Here is a 20,784-nt window from a genome sequence, read left to right as displayed (position 1 = left end):
TATATAGTGTAGACGTCATGCTATATATAGGTTAGAGGTCATGCTATATATAGTGTAGAGGTCATGCTATATATAGTGTATCTAGAGGTCATGCTATATATAGTGTAGAGGTCGTGCTATATATAGTGTAGAGGTCATGCTATATATAGTGTAGAGGTCATGCTATATATAGTGTAGAGGTCATGCTATATATAGTGTATCTATAGGTCATACTATATATAGTGTATCTAGAGGTCATGCTATATATAGTGTAGAGGTCGTGCTATATATAGTGTAGAGGTCGTGCTATATATAGTGTAGAGGTCATGCTATATATAGTGTAGAGGTCATGCTATATATAGTGTATCTAGAGGTCATACTATATATAGTGTAGAGGTCGTGCTATATATAGTGTAGAGGTCGTGCTATATATAGTGTAGAGGTCATGCTATATATAGTGTAGAGGTCATGCTATATACAGTGTATCTAGAGGTCATGCTATATATAGTGTGGAGGTCATGCTATATATAATGTAGAGGTCATGCTATATATAGTGTAGAGGTCATGCTATATATAGTGTAGAGGTCATGCTATATATAGTGTAGAGGTCATGCTATATATAGTGTAGAGGTCGTGCTATATATAGTGTAGAGGTCATGCTATATATAGTGTATCTAGAGGTCATGCTATATATAGTGAATCTAGAGGTCATGCTATATATAATGTATCTAGAGGTCATGCTATATATAGTGTAGAGGTCGTGCTATATATAGTGTAGAGGTCATGCTAAATATAGTGTAGAGGTCATGCTATATAGAGTGTATCTAGAGGTCATGCTATATATAGTGTATCTAGAGGTCATGCTATATATAGTGTAGAGGTCATGCTATATATAGTGTATCTAGAGGTCATGCTATAGTGTATCTAGAGGTCATGCTATATATAGTGTATCTAGAGGTCATGCTATATATAGTGTATCTAGAGGTCATGCTATATATAGTGTATCTAGAGGTCATGCTATATATAGTCTATCTATAGTTCATGCTATATATAGTGTAGAGGTCATGCTATATATAGTGTATCTAGAGGTCATGCTATATATAGTGTATCTAGAGGTCATGCTATATATAGTGTAGAGGTCATGCTATATATAGTGTATCTAGAGGTCATGCTATATATAGTGTATCTAGAGGTCATGCTATAGTGTATCTAGAGGTCATGCTATATATAGTGTATCTAGAGGTCATGCTATATATAGTCTATCTAGAGGTCATGCTATATATAGTGTATCTAGAGGTCATGCTATTTATAGTGTATCTAGAGGTCATGCTATATATAGTGTAGAGATCATGCTATATATAGTGTAGAGGTCATGCTATATATAGTGTAGAGGTCATGCTATATATAGTGTAGAGGAGACTCATTTAGATAGACATCACTTGGATGTGTGATTTGATCCCTCATTTAGATAGACATCACTAGGATGTATGATCAGGATCTGATCCCTCATTTAGATAGACATCACTAGGATGTATGATCAGGATCTGATCCCTCATTTAGATAGACATCACTAGGATGTATGATCAGGATCTGATCCCTCATTTAGATAGACATCACTAGGATGTGTACATCTGGCAGTGACATGACCAGAGTGCTCATCTCTGGCAGATTGTGGGCCAGGCTTGTGAGAGCTAGGTTCACTGAGTTGGGTGAACCTGCAGAAAAAGAGAGTCAGGGGGGTGTAAATCAGATTGCATAGCAGAGAAGGTATGGTGAGATTCGAAATGGTCGGTAATCTGTTTGTTGACTTGGCTTTCGAAGACCTTAGAAAGGCATGGTAGGATAGATATAGGTCTGTAGCAGTTTGGGTCAAGAGTGTCCCCCCCCTTTGAAGAGGGGGATGACCGCAGCTGCTTTCCAATCTTTGGGAATCTCAGAAAGAGCAGGCTAGTAATAGGGGTGGCAACAATTTCGGCAGATAATTTTAGAAAGAAAGGGTCCAGATTGTCTAGCCCGGCTGATTTGTAGGGGTCCAGATTTTGCAGCTCTTTCAGAACATCAGCTGAACGGATTTGGGAGAAGGAGAAATGGGGAAGGCTTGGGCGAGTTGCTGTGGGGGTTACAGTGCTGTTGACCGGGGTAGGAGTAGCCAGGTGGAAAGCATGGCCATCCGTAGAAAAATGCTTATTGAAATTCTCAATTATGGTGGATTTATCAGTGGTGACAGTGTTTCCTATCTTCAGTGCAGTGGGCAGCTGGGAGGAGGTGTTTTTATTCTCCATGGACTTTACAGTGTCCCAGAACTTTTTTGAGTTAGTGTTGCAGGAAGCAAATTTCTGCTTGAAAAAGCTAGCCTTGGCTTTTCTAACTGCCTGTGTATAATGGTTTCTAGCTTCCCTGAACAGCTGCATATCACGGGGGCTGTTCGATGCTAATGCAGAACGCCATCAGTTGTGTTGTTACAAGGTAGGTGTTGTATACAGAAGATAGCCCTATAAATCCATATTATGGCAAGAAAAACTCAAATAAGCATTCTTCTCTCTCTACCCCCCTTACATCACCACACGGTCTTTCACACCTCCCAGCCCTTCTCAGCAGAGAGGAAGTGGGCAGTGTGGAGGGAATAGGTGGGGTGGACAGGATATAAGTCATTAAAGAGTTTAGAGAGAGGAAGTGATAGAATACATTGAGATGGAACACACCTGTCTTCTACTCTGTGAGTAACTATATGGTTTAATACTTGTATAGTTTAATATCTTTATGGTTTAATACCTGTATAGTTTAATATCTGTATAGTTTAATATCTCTATAGTTTAATATCTGTATAGTTTAATATCTCTATAGTTTAATATCTATATAGTTTAATATCTCTATAGTTTAATATCTCTATAATTTAATATCTATATAGTTTAATATATATATATAGTTTAATATCTGTATAGTTTAATATCTATATAGTTTAATATCTCTATAGTTTAATATCTCTATAGTTTAATATCTGTATAGTTTAATATCTATATAGTTTAATATCTCTATAGTTTAATATCTCTATAGTTTAATATCTCTATAGTTTAATATCTCTATAGTTTAATATCTCTATAGTTTAATATCTATATAGTTTAATATCTCTATAGTTTAATATCTGTATAGTTTAATATCTCTATAGTTTAATATGTGTATAGTTTAATATCTGTATTGTTTAATATCCATATAGTTTAATATCTGTGGAACAGCTCAGTGTTTACATCATGTACCGTAGTGATTTTCCTCTGTGTTTCAGTGCTGTTCAGTGCACTGGTATACTCCGGCCTCGGTCATAATGGAGGTACGTATCTATTCATTCATCACCTGCTCAATTTTCCTCCTCCTCTTATTCTCCTCTTCTCTCTCTCTGTTTACTCCTGCTACTCCTCTCATATCAAGTCTCTCCCTCCTCTTCTCCTCCTCTTCTTCTCCTCTTCTCTCTCTCTCTGTTTACTCCTGCTACTCCTCTCATATCAAGTCTCTCCTTCTCTTCTCCTCCTCTTCTTCTCCTCTTCTCTCTCTCTCTCTACTCCTGCTACTCCTCTCATATCAAGTCTCTCCCTCCTCTTCTTCTCCTCTTCTTCTCCTCTTCTCTCTCTCTACTCCTGTTTCTCTTCTCATATCAAGTCTCTCCCTCCTCTTCTTCTCCTCTTCCTCTCCTCTCCTCTTCTCTCTCTCTACTCCTGTTTCTCCTCTCATATCAAGTCTCTCCCTCCTCTTCTTCTCCTCTTCCTCTCCTCTTCTCTCTCTCTCTACTCCTGCTACTCCTCTCATATCAAGTCTCTCCCTCCTCTTCTTCTCCTCTTCTTCTCATCTCCTCTTCTCTCTCTCTCTCTACTCCTGCTACTCCTCTCATATCAAGTCTCTCCCTCCTCTTCTTCTCCTCTTATTCTCCTCTCCTCTTCTCTCTCTCTCTCTCTCTACTCCTGCTACTCCTCTCATATCTAGTCTGTAGTTGTGATTCTCTGTCTGGTGTTGTGATCTTGTGTGTGTGTGTTGTGTGTGTTGTGTTTCTGCAACCAGTCAGTGAGCAGTACATAGGTTACTGAGTAGCTTACGCATGAGCAGGGCCAGAAGGAAGGTCTTGTGGTCAAGCAGGTAAAGCGTTTCTCTTCTCAGTTCCCTTCTCAGTTCTCTTCTAGCTAGACAAGACGACAACAAAAAACTGCACAGGAATACAATTGGGAGGTCTGTCTCCAACAACGTAGCAGACACAAGCTAGTTGTTTCTCTCTGTGAGGTCACCTTCCTGACAACCAAAGCTTGTTGTTTCTCTCTGTGAGGTCACCTTCCTGACAACCAAAGCTAGTTGTTTCTCTCTGTGAGGTCACCTTCCTGACAACCAAAGCTTGTTGTTTCTCTCTGTGAGGTCACCTTCCTGACAACCAAAGCTAGTTGTTTCTCTCTGTGAGGTCACCTTCCTGACAACCAAAGCTTGTTGTTTCTCTCTGTGAGGTCACCTTCCTGACAACCAAAGCTAGTTGTTTCTCTCTGTGAGGTCACCTTCCTGTCAACCAAAGCTAGTTGTTTCTCTCTGTGAGGTCATCTTCCTGACGTTCTAATTGTTTGGAGCAGATTTAGATTGTAAAATTCTTTCTTTAATCTTAAATGTGATTTAAGACGGCGCCGGAGTGGATGGCTGCTGTTTTATGGGCTCTGTGCTATTTTGTTCGTTTATTTTGCATTGTTTGTAACTTATTTTATGCATAATGTTGTTGCTACCCGTCTCTTATGACCGAAAAGAGCTTCTGGAAATCAGAACAGCGATTAGTCATTTTGAACTAGACAAATCATTTTTCTTTAAATGAGTCAGACGAGATGGATTTACTCCAGACAAAACCTTTTCCTCTTCAGTAGACTGAAAAGATTTAGCATGGGTCCTCAGAGCCTCAAAAGGTTTTACAGCTGCACCATCGAGAGCATCCTGACGGGTTGCATCACTGACTGGAATGGCTACTGCTCTGCCTCCGACCGCAAGGCACTACAGAGGGGAATGCATTCAACCCGGGACATCACTGGGGCTGAGCTGCCTGCCATCCAGGACCTCTATACCAGGCGGTGTCAGAGGAAGGCCCTTAAAATTGTCAAAGACTCCAGCCACACTAGTCATAGACTGTTCTCTCTGCTACCGCATGGCAAGCTGTACCAGAGTGCCAAGTATTCAGACTCCTGAACAGCTAATCGAATGGCTACCCAGACTACTCCCTGCTGCTACCCCCTGTATATAGTCTCCACATTGACTCAGTACCGGTACCCCCTGTGCATAGCCTCTACATTGACTCTGTACCGGTACCCCCTGTGCATAGCCTCTACATTGACTCTGTACCGGTACCCCCTGTGTATAGCCTCCACATTGACTCTGTACCGGTACCCCCTGTATATAGCCTCCACATTGACTCTGTACCGGTACCCCCTGTATATAGCCTCCACATTGACTCTGTACCGGTACCCCCTGTATATAGCCTCCACATTGACTCTGTACCGGTACCCCCTGTATATAGCCTCCACATTGACTCTGTACCGGTACCCCCTGTATATAGCCTCCACATTGACTCTGTACTGTAACACCCTGTATATAGCCTCCACATTGACTCTGTACCGATACCCCCTGTATATAGCCTCCACATTGACTCTGTACCGGTACCCCCTGTATATAGCCTCCACATTGAATCTGTACCGGTACCCCCTGTATATAGCCTCCACATTGACTCTGTACCAGTACCCCCTGTATATAGCCTCCACATTGACTCTGTACCGGTACCCCCTCTATATAGCCTCCACATGGACTCTGTACCGGTACCCCCTGCATTTAGCCTCCACATTGACTCTGTACCAGTACCCCCTGTATATAGCCTCCACACTGACTCTGTACCATAATAATAAGTCAACAGTTCACTGTAATACCTGTTGTGTTGGTTAAGGGCTTGTAAGTCACCAGTTCACTGTAATACCTGTTGTGTTGGTTAAGGGCTTGTAAGTCACCAGTTCACTGTAATACCTGTTGATTCTGTACTGTACTGTACTGATTCAGCACCTTTCTGGATGTGAGTCAGTGCTTTTTACCAGACTATTCTCTCTGTGATGACACCTGGATGTGAGTCAGTGCTTTTAGACTATTCTCTCTGTGATGACACCTGGATGTGAGTCAGTGCTTTTAGACTATTCTCTCTGTGACGTCACCTGGATGTGAGTCAGTGCTTTTAGACTATTCTCTCTGTGATGTCACCTGGATGTGAGTCAGTGCTTTTAGACTATTCTCTCTGTGATGACACCTGGATGTGAGTCAGTGCTTTTAGACTATTCTCTCTGTGACGTCACCTGGATGTGAGTCAGTGCTTTTAGACTATTCTCTCTGTGATGACACCTGGATGTGAGTCAGTGCTTTTAGACTATTCTCTCTGTGATGACACCTGGATGTGAGTCAGTGCTTTTAGACTATTCTCTCTGTGATGACACCTGGATGTGAGTCAGTGCTTTTAGACTATTCTCTCTGTGATGTCACCTGGATGTGAGTCAGTGCTTTTAGACTATTCTCTCTGTGATGACACCTGGATGTGAGTCAGTGCTTTTAGACTATTCTCTCTGTGATGTCACCTGGATGTGAGTCAGCTTTTAGACTATTCTCTCTGTGATGTCACCTGGATGTGAGTCAGTGCTTTTAGACTATTCTCTCTGTGATGTCACCTGGATGTGAGTCAGTGCTTTTAGACTATTCTCTCTGTGATGACACCTGGATGTGAGTCAGTGCTTTTAGACTATTCTCTCTGTGATGTCACCTGGATGTGAGTCAGCTAGTGCTTTTAGACTATTCTCTCTGTGATGACACCTGGATGTGAGTCAGTGCTTTTAGACTATTCTCTCTGTGACGTCACCTGGATGTGAGTCAGTGCTTTTAGACTATTCTCTCTGTGATGACACCTGGATGTGAGTCAGTGCTTTTAGACTATTCTCTCTGTGATGACACCTGGATGTGAGTCAGTGCTTTTAGACTATTCTCTCTGTGATGACACCTGGATGTGAGTCAGTGCTTTTAGACTATTCTCTCTGTGATGTCACCTGGATGTGAGTCAGTGCTTTTAGACTATTCTCTCTGTGATGACACCTGGATGTGAGTCAGTGCTTTTAGACTATTCTCTCTGTGATGTCACCTGGATGTGAGTCAGCTTTTAGACTATTCTCTCTGTGATGTCACCTGGATGTGAGTCAGTGCTTTTAGACTATTCTCTCTGTGATGTCACCTGGATGTGAGTCAGTGCTTTTAGACTATTCTCTCTGTGATGACACCTGGATGTGAGTCAGTGCTTTTAGACTATTCTCTCTGTGATGTCACCTGGATGTGAGTCAGCTAGTGCTTTTAGACTATTCTCTCTGTGATGACACCTGGATGTGAGTCAGTGCTTTTAGACTATTCTCTCTGTGATGACACCTGGATGTGAGTCAGTGCTTTTAGACTATTCTCTCTGTGATGACACCTGGATGTGAGTCAGTGCTTTTAGACTATTCTCTCTGTGATGACACCTGGATGTGAGTCAGCTTTTAGACTATTCTCTCTGTGATGTCACCTGGATGTGAGTCAGTGCTTTTAGACTATTCTCTCTGTGATGACACCTGGATGTGAGTCAGCTTTTAGACTATTCTCTCTGTGATGTCACCTGGATGTGAGTCAGTGCTTTTAGACTATTCTCTCTGTGATGTCACCTGGATGTGAGTCAGCTTTTAGACTATTCTCTCTGTGATGTCACCTGGATGTGAGTCAGTGCTTTTAGACTATTCTCTCTGTGATGTCACCTGGATGTGAGTCAGTGCTTTTTACAAGACTATTCTCTCTGTGATGACACCTGGATGTGAGTCAGTGCTTTTAGACTATTCTCTCTGTGATGACACCTGGATGTGAGTCAGCTAGTGCTTTTTACAAGACTATTCTCTCTGTGATGACACCTGGATGTGAGTCAGTGCTTTTAGACTATTCTCTCTGTGACGTCACCTGCCTGCAGTCTCAGTCAGCCTCTTCAACAGCCAACAGTTTGAATGACTGAGTCAATGATTTGGTTTAGTTGGAAAGACTACTGTGTAACAGAGGTGGTTTGTTGAAACACGCCCCCACGTGATGACAAGTAACCTGGTCTGAGACATGATGACTTGTATTGGGTACACGAGGCTTAAGCTCAGCGGGCTAAAACAGCCATTTGCAGTGCAGGAGATCTGGGTTCAAACCAGGGTCTCATATTGAATCTGGTGTAGACTGGTAGAACTAATCAATGGGTTTCATATTGAATCTGGTGTAGACTGGTAGAACTAATCCAAGGGTTTCATATTGAATCTGGTGTAGACTGGTAGAACTAATCAATGGGTCTCATTGAATCTGGTGTAGACTGGTAGAACTAATCAATGGGTTTCATATTGAATCTGGTGTAGACTGGTAGAACTAATCCAAGGGTTTCATATTGAATCTGGTGTAGACTGGTAGAACTAATCCAAGGGTTTCATATTGAATCTGGTGTAGACTGGTAGAACTAATCCAAGGGTTTCATATTGAATCTGGTGTAGACTGGTAGAACTAATCAATGGGTTTCATATTGAATCTGGTGTAGACTGGTAGAACTAATCAATGGGTCTCATATTGAATCTGGTGTAGACTGGTAGAACTAATCAATGGGTTTCATATTGAATCTGGTGTAGACTGGTAGAACTAATCAATGGGTCTCATATTGAATCTGGTGTAGACTGGTAGAACTAATCAATGGGTTTCATATTGAATCTGGTGTAGACTGGTAGAACTAATCAATGGGTCTCATATTGAATCTGGTGTAGACTGGTAGAACTCATCAATGGGTGTCATATTGAATCTGGTGTAGACTGGTAGAACTAATCAATGGGTTTCATATTGAATCTGGTGTAGACTGGTAGAACTAATCAATGGGTCTCATATTGAATCTGGTGTAGACTGGTAGAACTAATCAATGGGTCTCATATTGAATCTGGTGTAGACTGGTAGAACTAATCCAAGGGTTTCATATTGAATCTGGTGTAGACTGGTAGAACTAATCAATGGGTTTCATATTGAATCTGGTGTAGACTGGTAGAACTAATCAATGGGTCTCATATTGAATCTGGTGTAGACTGGTAGAACTAATCCAAGGGTTTCATATTGAATCTGGTGTAGACTGGTAGAACTAATCAATGGGTTTCATATTGAATCTGGTGTAGACTGGTAGAACTAATCAATGGGTTTCATATTGAATCTGGTGTAGACTGGTAGAACTAATCAATGGGTCTCATATTGAATCTGGTGTAGACTGGTAGAACTAATCAAAGAGTAACTTGGATGTGAGATTGATACAGCTCTCAGACTGACCCTTTCTCTCTCTTTCTGTCTCCCCTTCCTCTATCTCTCTCTGTCTCCCTGTCTCCCCCTCCTCTCTCTTTCTGTCTCCCCTTCCTCTCTCTCTCTCTGTCTCTCTGTCTCCCCCTCTGTCTTTCTGTCTCTCTGTGTCCCACTCCTCTCTGTCCCCCCCTCTCTCTTCCTCCAGTATCTCTGAGCGTCCATCCCAACCAATCTCAGTTCTTTGAATATGAGTCTTTAACTGTGAGCTGTGAGGTTCAGGGGAGCTCTGCTGGATGGACACTGAAGAGATACACATCGACTGGGAAGCTTTCAGCTTGTGGAAGCGACTGGGGAAAACAACAAGGTTCTTCATGCATCGTGTCACTAATACTATCAGACAGTGGAGTGTACTGGTGTGAGTCTGGGTCTGGAGAACACAGCACTGCTGTCAACATCACAGTACACGGTGTGTCCACAAATCTACTAATATTATAGTGTTTAGTGTTTAATCTGGTTTCAGATAGCTGATGTTATGTTTATATATGATGTTTATATATTATATACAGCTGGAGCTGTGATCCTGGAGAGACCTGTTTATATATTATATACAGCTGGAGCTGTGATCCTGGAGAGACCTGTTTATATATGATGTTTATATATTATATACAGCTGGAGCTGTGATCCTGGAGAGACCTGTTTATATATGATGTTTATATATTATATACAGCTGGGGCTGTGATCCTGGAGAGACCTGTTTATATATGATGTTTATATATTATATACAGCTGGGGCTGTGATCCTGGAGAGACCTGTTTATATATGATGTTTATATATTATATACAGCTGGAGGTGTGATCCTGGAGAGCCCTGCCCTTCCTGTGACTGAGGGAGATTCTGTGACTCTGCGCTGCAGATATCAGGGAACTCCCTCTGACCTCACAGCCGATTTCTACAAAGATGGATCCCTCGTCAGGACCGAGACTACTGGAGAGATGACCATCCCTGCAGTATCCAGGTCAGACGAAGGACTCTACAAGTGTTCCAACTCTGAAGGAGAATCACCGGAGAGACGGATGACTCTGACAGGTGTGAATTAAATCCCTCTTTGTACCATTAAGTTGATGCCTACGGTAAATACATCCATTAAACCTACAGTAAATACATCCATTAAACCTACGGTAAATACATCCATTAATTTGAAAACTGCGGTAAATACATCCATTAAACCTACGGTAAATACATCCATTAAACCTACGGTAAATAAATCCATTAAGTTGAAACCTACGGTAAATACATCCATTAAACCTACGGTAAATACATCCATTAAACCTACGGTAAATACATCCATTAAGTTGAAACCTACGGTAAATACATCCATTAAACCTACGGTAAATACATCAATTAAACCTACGGTAAATACATCCATTAAACCTACGGTAAATACATCCATTAAGTTGAAACCTACGGTAAATACATCCATTAAACCTATGGTAAATACATCCATTAAACCTACGGTCAATACATCCATTAAAGCTACGGTAAATACATCCATTAACATCCATTAAACCTACAGTAAATACATCCATTAATTTGAAAACTACGGTAAATACATCCATTAAACCTACGGTAAATACATCCATTAAACCTACGGTAAATACATCCATTAAACCTACGGTAAATACATCCATTAAGTTGAAACCTACGGTAAATACATCCATTAAACCTACGGTAAATACATCCATTAAACCTACGGTAAATACATCCATTAAACCTACGGTAAATACATCCATTAAGTTGAAACCTACAGTAAATACATCCATTAAACCTATGGTAAATACATCCATTAAACCTACGGTAAATACATCCATTAAGTTGAAACCTACGGTAAATACATCCATTAAACCTACGGTAAATACATTCTTTAAGTTGAAACCAACGGTAAATATATCCATTACACCTACGGTAAATACATCCATTAAACCTACGGTAAATACATCCATTAAGTTGTAACCTACGGTAAATACATCCATTAAGCCTACCGTAAATACATCCAGTAAACCTACGGTAGATACATCCATTAAGTTGAAACCTACGGTAAATACATCCATTAAGTTGAAACCTACGGTAAATACATCCATTAAGTTGAAACCTACGGTAAATACATCCATTAAACCTACGGTAAATACATCCATTAAACCTACGGTAAATACATCCATTAAACCTACGGTAAATACATCCATTAAGTTGAAACCTACGGTAAATACATCCATTATACCTACGGTAAATACATCCATTAAACCTAGGGTAAATACATCCATTAAACCTACGGTAAATACATCCATTAAACCTACGGTAAATACATCCATTAAACCTACGGTAAATGCATCCATGAAGTTGAAACCTACAGTAAATACATCCATTAAGTTGAAACCTACAGTAAATACATCCATTAAGTTGAAACCTACGGTAAATACATCCATTAAGTTGAAACCTACAGCAAATACATCCATTAAGTTGAAAACTACGGTAAATACATCCATTAAGTTGAAACCTACGGTAAATACATCCATTAAGTTGAAACCTACGGTAAATACATCCATTAAGTTGAAACCTACGGTAAATACATCCATTAAACCTACGGTAAATACATCCATTAAGTTGAAACCTACGGTAAATACATCCATTAAGTTGAAACCTACGGTAAATACATCCATTAAGTTGAAACCTACGGTAAATACATCCATTAAGTTGAAACCTACGGTAAATACATCCATTAAACCTACGGTAAATACATCCATTAAGTTGAAACCTACGGTAAATACATCCATTAAGTTGAAACCTACGGTAAATACATCCATTAAGTTGAAACCTACAGTAAATACATCCATTAAACCTACGGTAAATACATCCATTAAACCTACGGTAAATACATCCATTAAGTTGAAACCTACGGTAAATACATCCATTAAACCTACGGTAAATACATCCATTAAGCCTACGGTAAATACATCCAGTAAACCTACGGTAGATACATCCATTAAGTTGAAACCTACGGTAAATACATCCATTAAGTTGAAACCTACGGTAAATACATCCATTAAGTTGAAACCTACGGTAAATACATCCATTAAACCTACGGTAAATACATCCATTAAACCTACGGTAAATACATCCATTAAACCTACGGTAAATACATCCATTAAGTTGAAACCTACGGTAAATACATCCATTATACCTACGGTAAATACATCCATTAAACCTAGGGTAAATACATCCATTAAACCTACGGTAAATACATCCATTAAACCTACAGTAAATACATCCATTAAAACTACGGTAAATGCATCCATGAAGTTGAAACCTACAGTAAATACATCCATTAAGTTGAAACCTACAGTAAATACATCCATTAAGTTGAAACCTACGGTAAATACATCCATTAAGTTGAAACCTACAGCAAATACATCCATTAAGTTGAAAACTACGGTAAATACATCCATTAAGTTGAAACCTACGGTAAATACATCCATTAAGTTGAAACCTACGGTAAATACATCCATTAAGTTGAAACCTACGGTAAATACATCCATTAAACCTACGGTAAATACATCCATTAAGTTGAAACCTACGGTAAATACATCCATTAAGTTGAAACCTACGGTAAATACATCCATTAAGTTGAAACCTACGGTAAATACATCCATTAAGTTGAAACCTATGGTAAATACATCCATTAAACCTACGGTAAATACATCCATTAAGTTGAAACCTACGGTAAATACATCCATTAAGTTGAAACCTACGGTAAATACATCCATTAAGTTGAAACCTACAGTAAATACATCCATTAAACCTACGGTAAATACATCCATTAAACCTACGGTAAATACATCCATTAAGTTGAAACCTACGGTAAATACATCCATTAAACCTACGGTAAATACATCCATTAAACCTACGGTAAATACATCCATTAAACCTACGGTAAATACATCCATTAAACCTACGGTAAATACATCCATTAAGTTGAAACCTACGGTAAATACATCCATTAAACCTACGGTAAATACATCCATTAAACCTACGGTAAATACATCCATTAAGTTTAAACCTACAGTAAATACATCCATTAAACCTACGGTAAATACATCCATTAAAGCTACGGTAAATACATCCATTAAACCTACAGTAAATACATCCATTAAACCTACGGTAAATACATCCATTAAGTTTAAACCTACAGTAAATACATCCATTAAACCTACAGTAAATACATCCATTAAACCTACAGTAAATACATCCATTAAACCTACAGTAAATACATCCATTAAACCTACGGTAAATACATCCATTAAACCTACAGTAAATACATCCATGAAACCTACAGTAAATACATCCATGAAACCTACAGTAAATACATCCATTAAACCTACAGTAAATACATCCATTAAACCTACAGTAAATACATCCATTAAACCTACGGTAAATACATCCATTAAACCTACAGTAAATACATCCATTAAACCTACAGTAAATACATCCATTAAACCTACAGTAAATACATCCATTAAACCTACGGTAAATACATCCATTAAACCTACGGTAAATACATCCATTAAACCTACAGTAAATACATCCATTAAACCTACGGTAAATACATCCATTAAACCTACAGTAAATACATCCATTAAACCTACAGTAAATACATCCATTAAACCTACGGTAAATACATCCATTAAACCTACAGTAAATACATCCATTAAACCTATGGTAAATACATCCATTAAACCTACGGTAAATACATCCATTAAACCTACGGTAAATACATCCATTAAACCTACAGTAAATACATCCATTAAACCTACAGTAAATACATCCATTAAACCTACAGTAAATACATCCATTAAACCTACGGTAAATACATCCATTAAACCTACGGTAAATACATCCATTAAACCTACGGTAAATACATCCATTAAACCTACGGTAAATACATCCATTAAACCTACGGTAAATACATCCATTAAACCTACAGTAAATACATCCATTAAACCTACGGTAAATACATCCATTAAACCTACGGTAAATACATCCATTAAACCTACGGTAAATACATCCATTAAACCTACGGTAAATACATCCATTAAACCTACGGTAAATACATCCATTAAACCTACGGTAAATACATCCATTAAACCTACGGTAAATACATCCATTAAACCTACAGTAAATACATCCATTAAACCTACGGTAAATACATCCATTAAACCTACAGTAAATACATCCATTAAACCTACAGTAAATACATCCATTAAACCTACGGTAAATACATCCATTAAACCTACGGTAAATACATCCATTAAACCTACGGTAAATACATCCATTAAACCTACGGTAAATACATCCATTAAACCTACGGTAAATACATCCATTAAACCTACAGTAAATACATCCATTAAACCTACGGTAAATACATCCATTAAGTTTAAACCTACGGTAAATACATCCATTAAACCTACGGTAAATACATCCATTAAACCTACAGTAAATACATCCATTAAACCTACAGTAAATACATCCATTAAACCTACAGTAAATACATCCATTAAACCTACAGTAAATACATCCATTAAACCTACGGTAAATACATCCATTAAACCTACAGTAAATACATCCATTAAACCTACGGTAAATACATCCATTAAACCTACGGTAAATACATCCATTAAACCTACAGTAAATACATCCATTAAACCTACGGTAAATACATCCATTAAACCTACAGTAAATACATCCATTAAACCTACGGTAAATACATCCATTAAACCTACAGTAAATACATCCATTAAGTTTAAACCTACAGTAAATACATCCATTAAACCTACAGTAAATACATCCATTAAACCTACGGTAAATACATCCATTAAACCTACAGTAAATACATCCATTAAACCTACGGTAAATACATCCATTAAACCTACAGTAAATACATCCATTAAACCTACGGTAAATACATCCATTAAACCTACAGTAAATACATCCATTAAACCTACAGTATATACATCCATTAAACCTACGGTAAATACATCCATTAAACCTACAGTAAATACATCCATTAAACCTACGGTAAATACATCCATTAAACCTACGGTAAATACATCCATTAAACCTACGGTAAATACATCCATTAAACCTACGGTAAATACATCCATTAAACCTACGGTAAATACATCCATTAAACCTACGGTAAATACATCCATTAAACCTACAGTAAATACATCCATTAAACCTACGGTAAATACATCCATTAAACCTACAGTATATACATCCATTAAACCTACGGTAAATACATCCATTAAACCTACGGTAAATACATCCATTAAACCTACAGTAAATACATCCATTAAACCTACGGTAAATACATCCATTAAACCTACAGTAAATACATCCATTAAACCTACAGTAAATACATCCATTAAACCTACGGTAAATACATCCATTAAGTTGTATTTTGCAGTAACAAATATATTCATTTCAGGGGGAAAGAAATCCTTCAGTTAAAATGTGTGTATTAGTGTGTATGAAAGATTTTGTCAACTTTCTCCCCTGTCTCCAACCCCAAGACCCCACTACAGTGCCGGTGTTGTCCATGTCTCTGCCCAGGCTGCTGGGTAGTCTACTGGTGGTGTGTCCCTACCTGCTGGTGACCGTCATACTGCTGGTGAAAGGCAACAGACGTAGGGCTCAAGGTAAGAACCTGAGTTCATACATTCCACTGGCTCCAACAACCTGTTGTCCAAATACATTATAACGGGGTCACGACGCTGAACCATGGCATAGTGTTGATTACTGTATCTTTGATTGAACCATGTTGTAATGTGTTGATAACTGTAGCTCTGATTGAACCATGTCTTAGTGTTGATTACTGTATCTCTGATTGAACCATGTTGTAATGTGTTGATAACTGTATCTCTGATTGAACCATGTCTTAGTGTTGATCACTGTATCTCTGATTGAACCATGGCTTAGTGTTGATTACTGTATCTCTGATTGAACCATGTTGTAATGTGTTGATAACTGTATCTCTGATTGAACCATGTTGTAATGTGTTGATAACTGTATCTCTGATTGAACCATGTTGTAATGTGTTGATAACTGTATCTCTGATTGAACCATGTCTTAGTGTTGATCACTGTATCTCTGATTGAACCATGGCTTAGTGTTGATCACTGTATCTCTGATTGAACCATGTCTTAGTGTTGATCACTGTATCTCTGATTGAACCATGGCTTAGTGTTGATCACTGTATCTCTGATTGAACCATGGCATAGTGTTGATCACTGTATCTCTGATTGAACCATGTCTTAGTGTTGATCACTGTATCTCTGATTGAACCATGTCTTAGTGTTGATTACTGTATATCTGATTGAACCATGTCTTAGTGTTGATTACTGTATCTCTGATTGAACCATGTCTTAGTGTTGATCACTGTATCTCTGATTGAACCATGTCTTAGTGTTGATTACTGTATCTCTGATTGAACCATGTTGTAAAGTGTTGATAACTGTATCTCTGATTGAACCATGTTTAAAGTGTTGATAACTGTATCTCTGATTGAACCATGTTGTAAAGTGTTGATTACTGTATCTCTGATTGAACCATGTTGTAAAGTGTTGATAACTGTATCTCTGATTGAACCATGTCTTAGTGTTGATTACTGTATCTCTGATTGAACCATGTCTTAGTGTTGATCACTGTATCTCTGATTGAACCATGTCTTAGTGTTGATCACTGTATCTCTGATTGAACCATGTCTTAGTGTTGATCACTGTATCTCTGATTGAACCATGTCTTAGTGTTGATTACTGTATATCTGATTGAACCATGTCTTAGTGTTGATTACTGTATCTCTGATTGAACCATGTCTTAGTGTTGATCACTGTATCTCTGATTGAACCATGTCTTAGTGTTGATTACTGTATCTCTGATTGAACCATGTTGTAAAGTGTTGATAACTGTATCTCTGATTGAACCATGTTTAAAGTGTTGATAACTGTATCTCTGATTGAACCATGTTGTAAAGTGTTGATTACTGTATCTCTGATTGAACCATGTTGTAAAGTGTTGATAACTGTATCTCTGATTGAACCATGTCTTAGTGTTGATTACTGTATCTCTGATTGAACCATGTCTTAGTGTTGATCACTGTATCTCTGATTGAACCATGTCTTAGTGTTGATAACTGTAGCTCTGATTGAACCATGTTGTAGAGTGTTGATAACTGTATCTCTGATTGAACCATGTCTTAGTGTTGATAACTGTATCTCTGATTGAATCATGTCTTAGTGTTGATCACTGTATCTCTGATTGAATCATGTCTTAGTGTTGATAACTGTATCTCTGATTGAACCATGTTTAAAGTGTTGATAACTGTATCTCTGATTGAACCATGTTGTAAAGTGTTGATTACTGTATCTCTGATTGAACCATGTTGTAAAGTGTTGATAACTGTATCTCTGATTGAACCATGTCTTAGTGTTGATTACTGTATCTCTGATTGAACCATGTCTTAGTGTTGATCACTGTATCTCTGATTGAACCATGTCTTAGTGTTGATCACTGTATCTCTGATTGAACCATGTCTTAGTGTTGATCACTGTATCTCTGATTGAACCATGTCTTAGTGTTGATTACTGTATATCTGATTGAACCATGTCTTAGTGTTGATTACTGTATCTCTGATTGAACCATGTCTTAGTGTTGATCACTGTATCTCTGATTGAACCATGTCTTAGTGTTGATTACTGTATCTCTGATTGAACCATGTTGTAAAGTGTTGATAACTGTATCTCTGATTGAACCATGTTGTAAAGTGTTGATTACTGTATCTCTGATTGAACCATGTTTAAAGTGTTGATAACTGTATCTCTGATTGAACCATGTTGTAATGTGTTGATAACTGTATCTCTGATTGAATCATGTCTTAGTGTTGATCACTGTATCTCTGATTGAACCATGTCTTAGTGTTGATCACTGTATCTCTGATTGAACCATGTCTTAGTGTTGATCACTGTATCTCTGATTGAACCATGTTGTAGAGTGTTGATAACTGTAGCTCTGATTGAACCATGTTGTAGAGTGTTGATAACTGTATCTCTGATTGAATCATGTCTTAGTGTTGATCACTGTATCTCTGATTGAACCATGTCTTAGTGTTGATCACTGTATCTCTGATTGAACCATGTTGTAGAGTGTTGATAACTGTATCTCTGATTGAATCTTGTTGATTGACAGGTGACTAACCCTACTGATTCTATGTAATACTGTATATCTCTAAGTAACTAAACACAGTATTTCCATGTGATTAACAGGGGTTAAACCCTACTGATTCTATGTAATACTGTATATCTCTAAGTAACTAACCACAGTATTTCTGTGTAATTAACAGGGGTTAAACCCTACTGATTCTATGTAATACTGTATATCTCTAAGTAACTAAACACATACTACATTACTACAGTATTTCCATGTGATTGACAGGGGTTTAACCCTACTGATTCTATGTAATACTGTATATCTAAGTAACTAAACACAGTATTTCTGTGTGAGTGACAGGTGACTAACCCTACTGATTCTATGTAATGTAATACTGTATATCTCTAAGTAACTAAACACAGTATTTCTGTGTGATTGACAGGGGTTTAACCCTACTGATTCTATGTAATACTGTATATCTCTAAGTAACTAAACACAGTATTTCCATGTGATTAACAGGGGTTAAACCCTACTGATTCTATGTAATACTGTTTATCTCTAAGTAACTAAACACAGTATTTATGTGTAATTAACAGGGGTTAAACCCTACTGATTCTATGAAATACTGTATATCTCTAAATAACTAAACACAGTATTTCCGTGTGATTGACAGGTGACCGTTTTGTAGAACAGTGAGGCTGAGAAACACCTGATCACCATGACAACCTGACAACACTCAGAATAGAACACACAACATTCTAATTCTGGACCTGTTATTTACACCCAAAACATTTATTCTTCTCCTGACCCATAATAGTGGCATTTAAATAAATAAATAAAAATACGATTTATTTAACTGCTTTGATGTATTTGTCTTATTTTAAGCTGTTTCAATATATGTTGTGTTGTATAATTCATTCAGCAGCAGTCCTTTTAAATGGGTAATCTGCAGATCAAAAATACAATTCACCCAGCCACTGTTTTGGTAAACAGCTGTGTAACCTATACAGCCGACGTGTGTTTTTGTTCATGACATTGATATGACTACGACTATCTGAGAATATAACCGATTGATTTGAATATACAACTAATATAGGCCTCGTGTTTTTTATTTTTCAATTTAACATCTAGATACTATCTGACATTTTGTAACATAAATTCATTTCCTCATTCCTTTCTCCGTGCTTCCATAACCAACTAAACTCACGGTGAACCAAAGTGAAAGTAATTTTGTTTTGTGTCACTCTTCTACTTGCCGTCTTTCCTTGAACACGTTTGTGTCGCATTTAATTGTTATATTGGTCCTAGATTATGTTCCTATGAGACTTTTGTGCTTTTTTTCCCGGGTTTACTGACCGGAACTCAGTTTTAATTTCCTATTACAAACAGCTTTTAGCAACAATATTTAACAAAACAAAAACATGTGAAATGAAGACGTCAGCAGCTTGTTGTTTCGGGGGAATTATTCTGTGCATCGGCCTTTCGTTGAGAGCAGCAGGTAGGTTTAAACTTTAATTATAGTTTTTAATTCCGATACCAGAGAAATTTTATTAAAAAACCGGCACTTGTTTTTATCAAACCCTCCCGTTGATTTTCGGCCCCATCGTCAAAAAGACAGAACGACATGTTTTTTATTTCCTTACGCTCACAACGTAAGTAAATACTCTGTCCAGCGTCATGTCTGGAGACCATTCCAAGGCGACAGGTGTCGTTGACAACAAACCTTGGTTACATTCCAAACACTTAACAGACACACCTTCACATCTGATGACGAGTTTACACTTGCAAGGGGAGGGAGGAAGGAGGAAGGAGAAGGCCTATTCTGTTTACAAATTTACGAAGAAGACTGAAAAGTTGTATTTTGTTTATGTCTACAGTAACTAAGATGCTGTGTTACAGGTCTGCTCTGACTGTACACGTTTATTGTTCTATTTAGTTATTAACATATTTCCAAGTGAAAAAGGTCTTAGGAACGTGTATTTGTAAAACCTTTTTTATTCCATTTTTTGGGTGATCAGTTTTCATATGCAATTAAAATAGTAGGTACCCTTTAATTTAAATTATTATTTTGTATTTTATTTCTCAGAATAGTTCCTGATTACACTAAAGAGGGTTTTTGGTCTCTCTTACTACAGAGAACCCTTGGTTTGGTCTTGAACATCATTTTCTGTTCAGTTGAATTTCAAACGCCGGATAACGTCT

The 20,784-nt window shown here is 37.9% G+C and overlaps 1 protein-coding gene across 1 annotated transcript in view; it reads left to right on the top strand.

Moving 5' to 3' along the window:
* The first annotated feature begins 2,643 nt into the window (after nt 1-2,643).
* LOC110517777 (uncharacterized) overlaps nt 2,644-20,784 on the top strand; it is a 66,339-nt gene continuing 48,198 nt past the window's right edge. The window contains exons 1-8 of the mRNA XM_090194550.1: nt 2,644-2,695; nt 3,260-3,304; nt 9,533-9,793; nt 10,171-10,413; nt 15,951-16,076; nt 19,256-19,274; nt 19,593-19,597; nt 19,907-20,080. Coding sequence (XP_090050676.1) covers nt 2,671-2,695; nt 3,260-3,304; nt 9,533-9,793; nt 10,171-10,413; nt 15,951-16,076; nt 19,256-19,274; nt 19,593-19,597; nt 19,907-20,080 — 898 coding nt within the window. The 5' untranslated portion in view covers nt 2,644-2,670. The remainder of the gene's footprint in view (nt 2,696-3,259; nt 3,305-9,532; nt 9,794-10,170; nt 10,414-15,950; nt 16,077-19,255; nt 19,275-19,592; nt 19,598-19,906; nt 20,081-20,784) is intronic.

The sequence above is a fragment of the Oncorhynchus mykiss genome, chromosome 13 (genome assembly GCF_057628025.1).
Source record: "Oncorhynchus mykiss isolate SJ-2025 chromosome 13, ASM5762802v1, whole genome shotgun sequence".
In the NCBI taxonomy this organism is placed as follows: domain Eukaryota; kingdom Metazoa; phylum Chordata; class Actinopteri; order Salmoniformes; family Salmonidae; genus Oncorhynchus; species Oncorhynchus mykiss.
The sequence above is the reverse complement of the archived record's forward strand: the minus strand, read 5'-3'. Positions and strand labels throughout refer to the sequence as shown.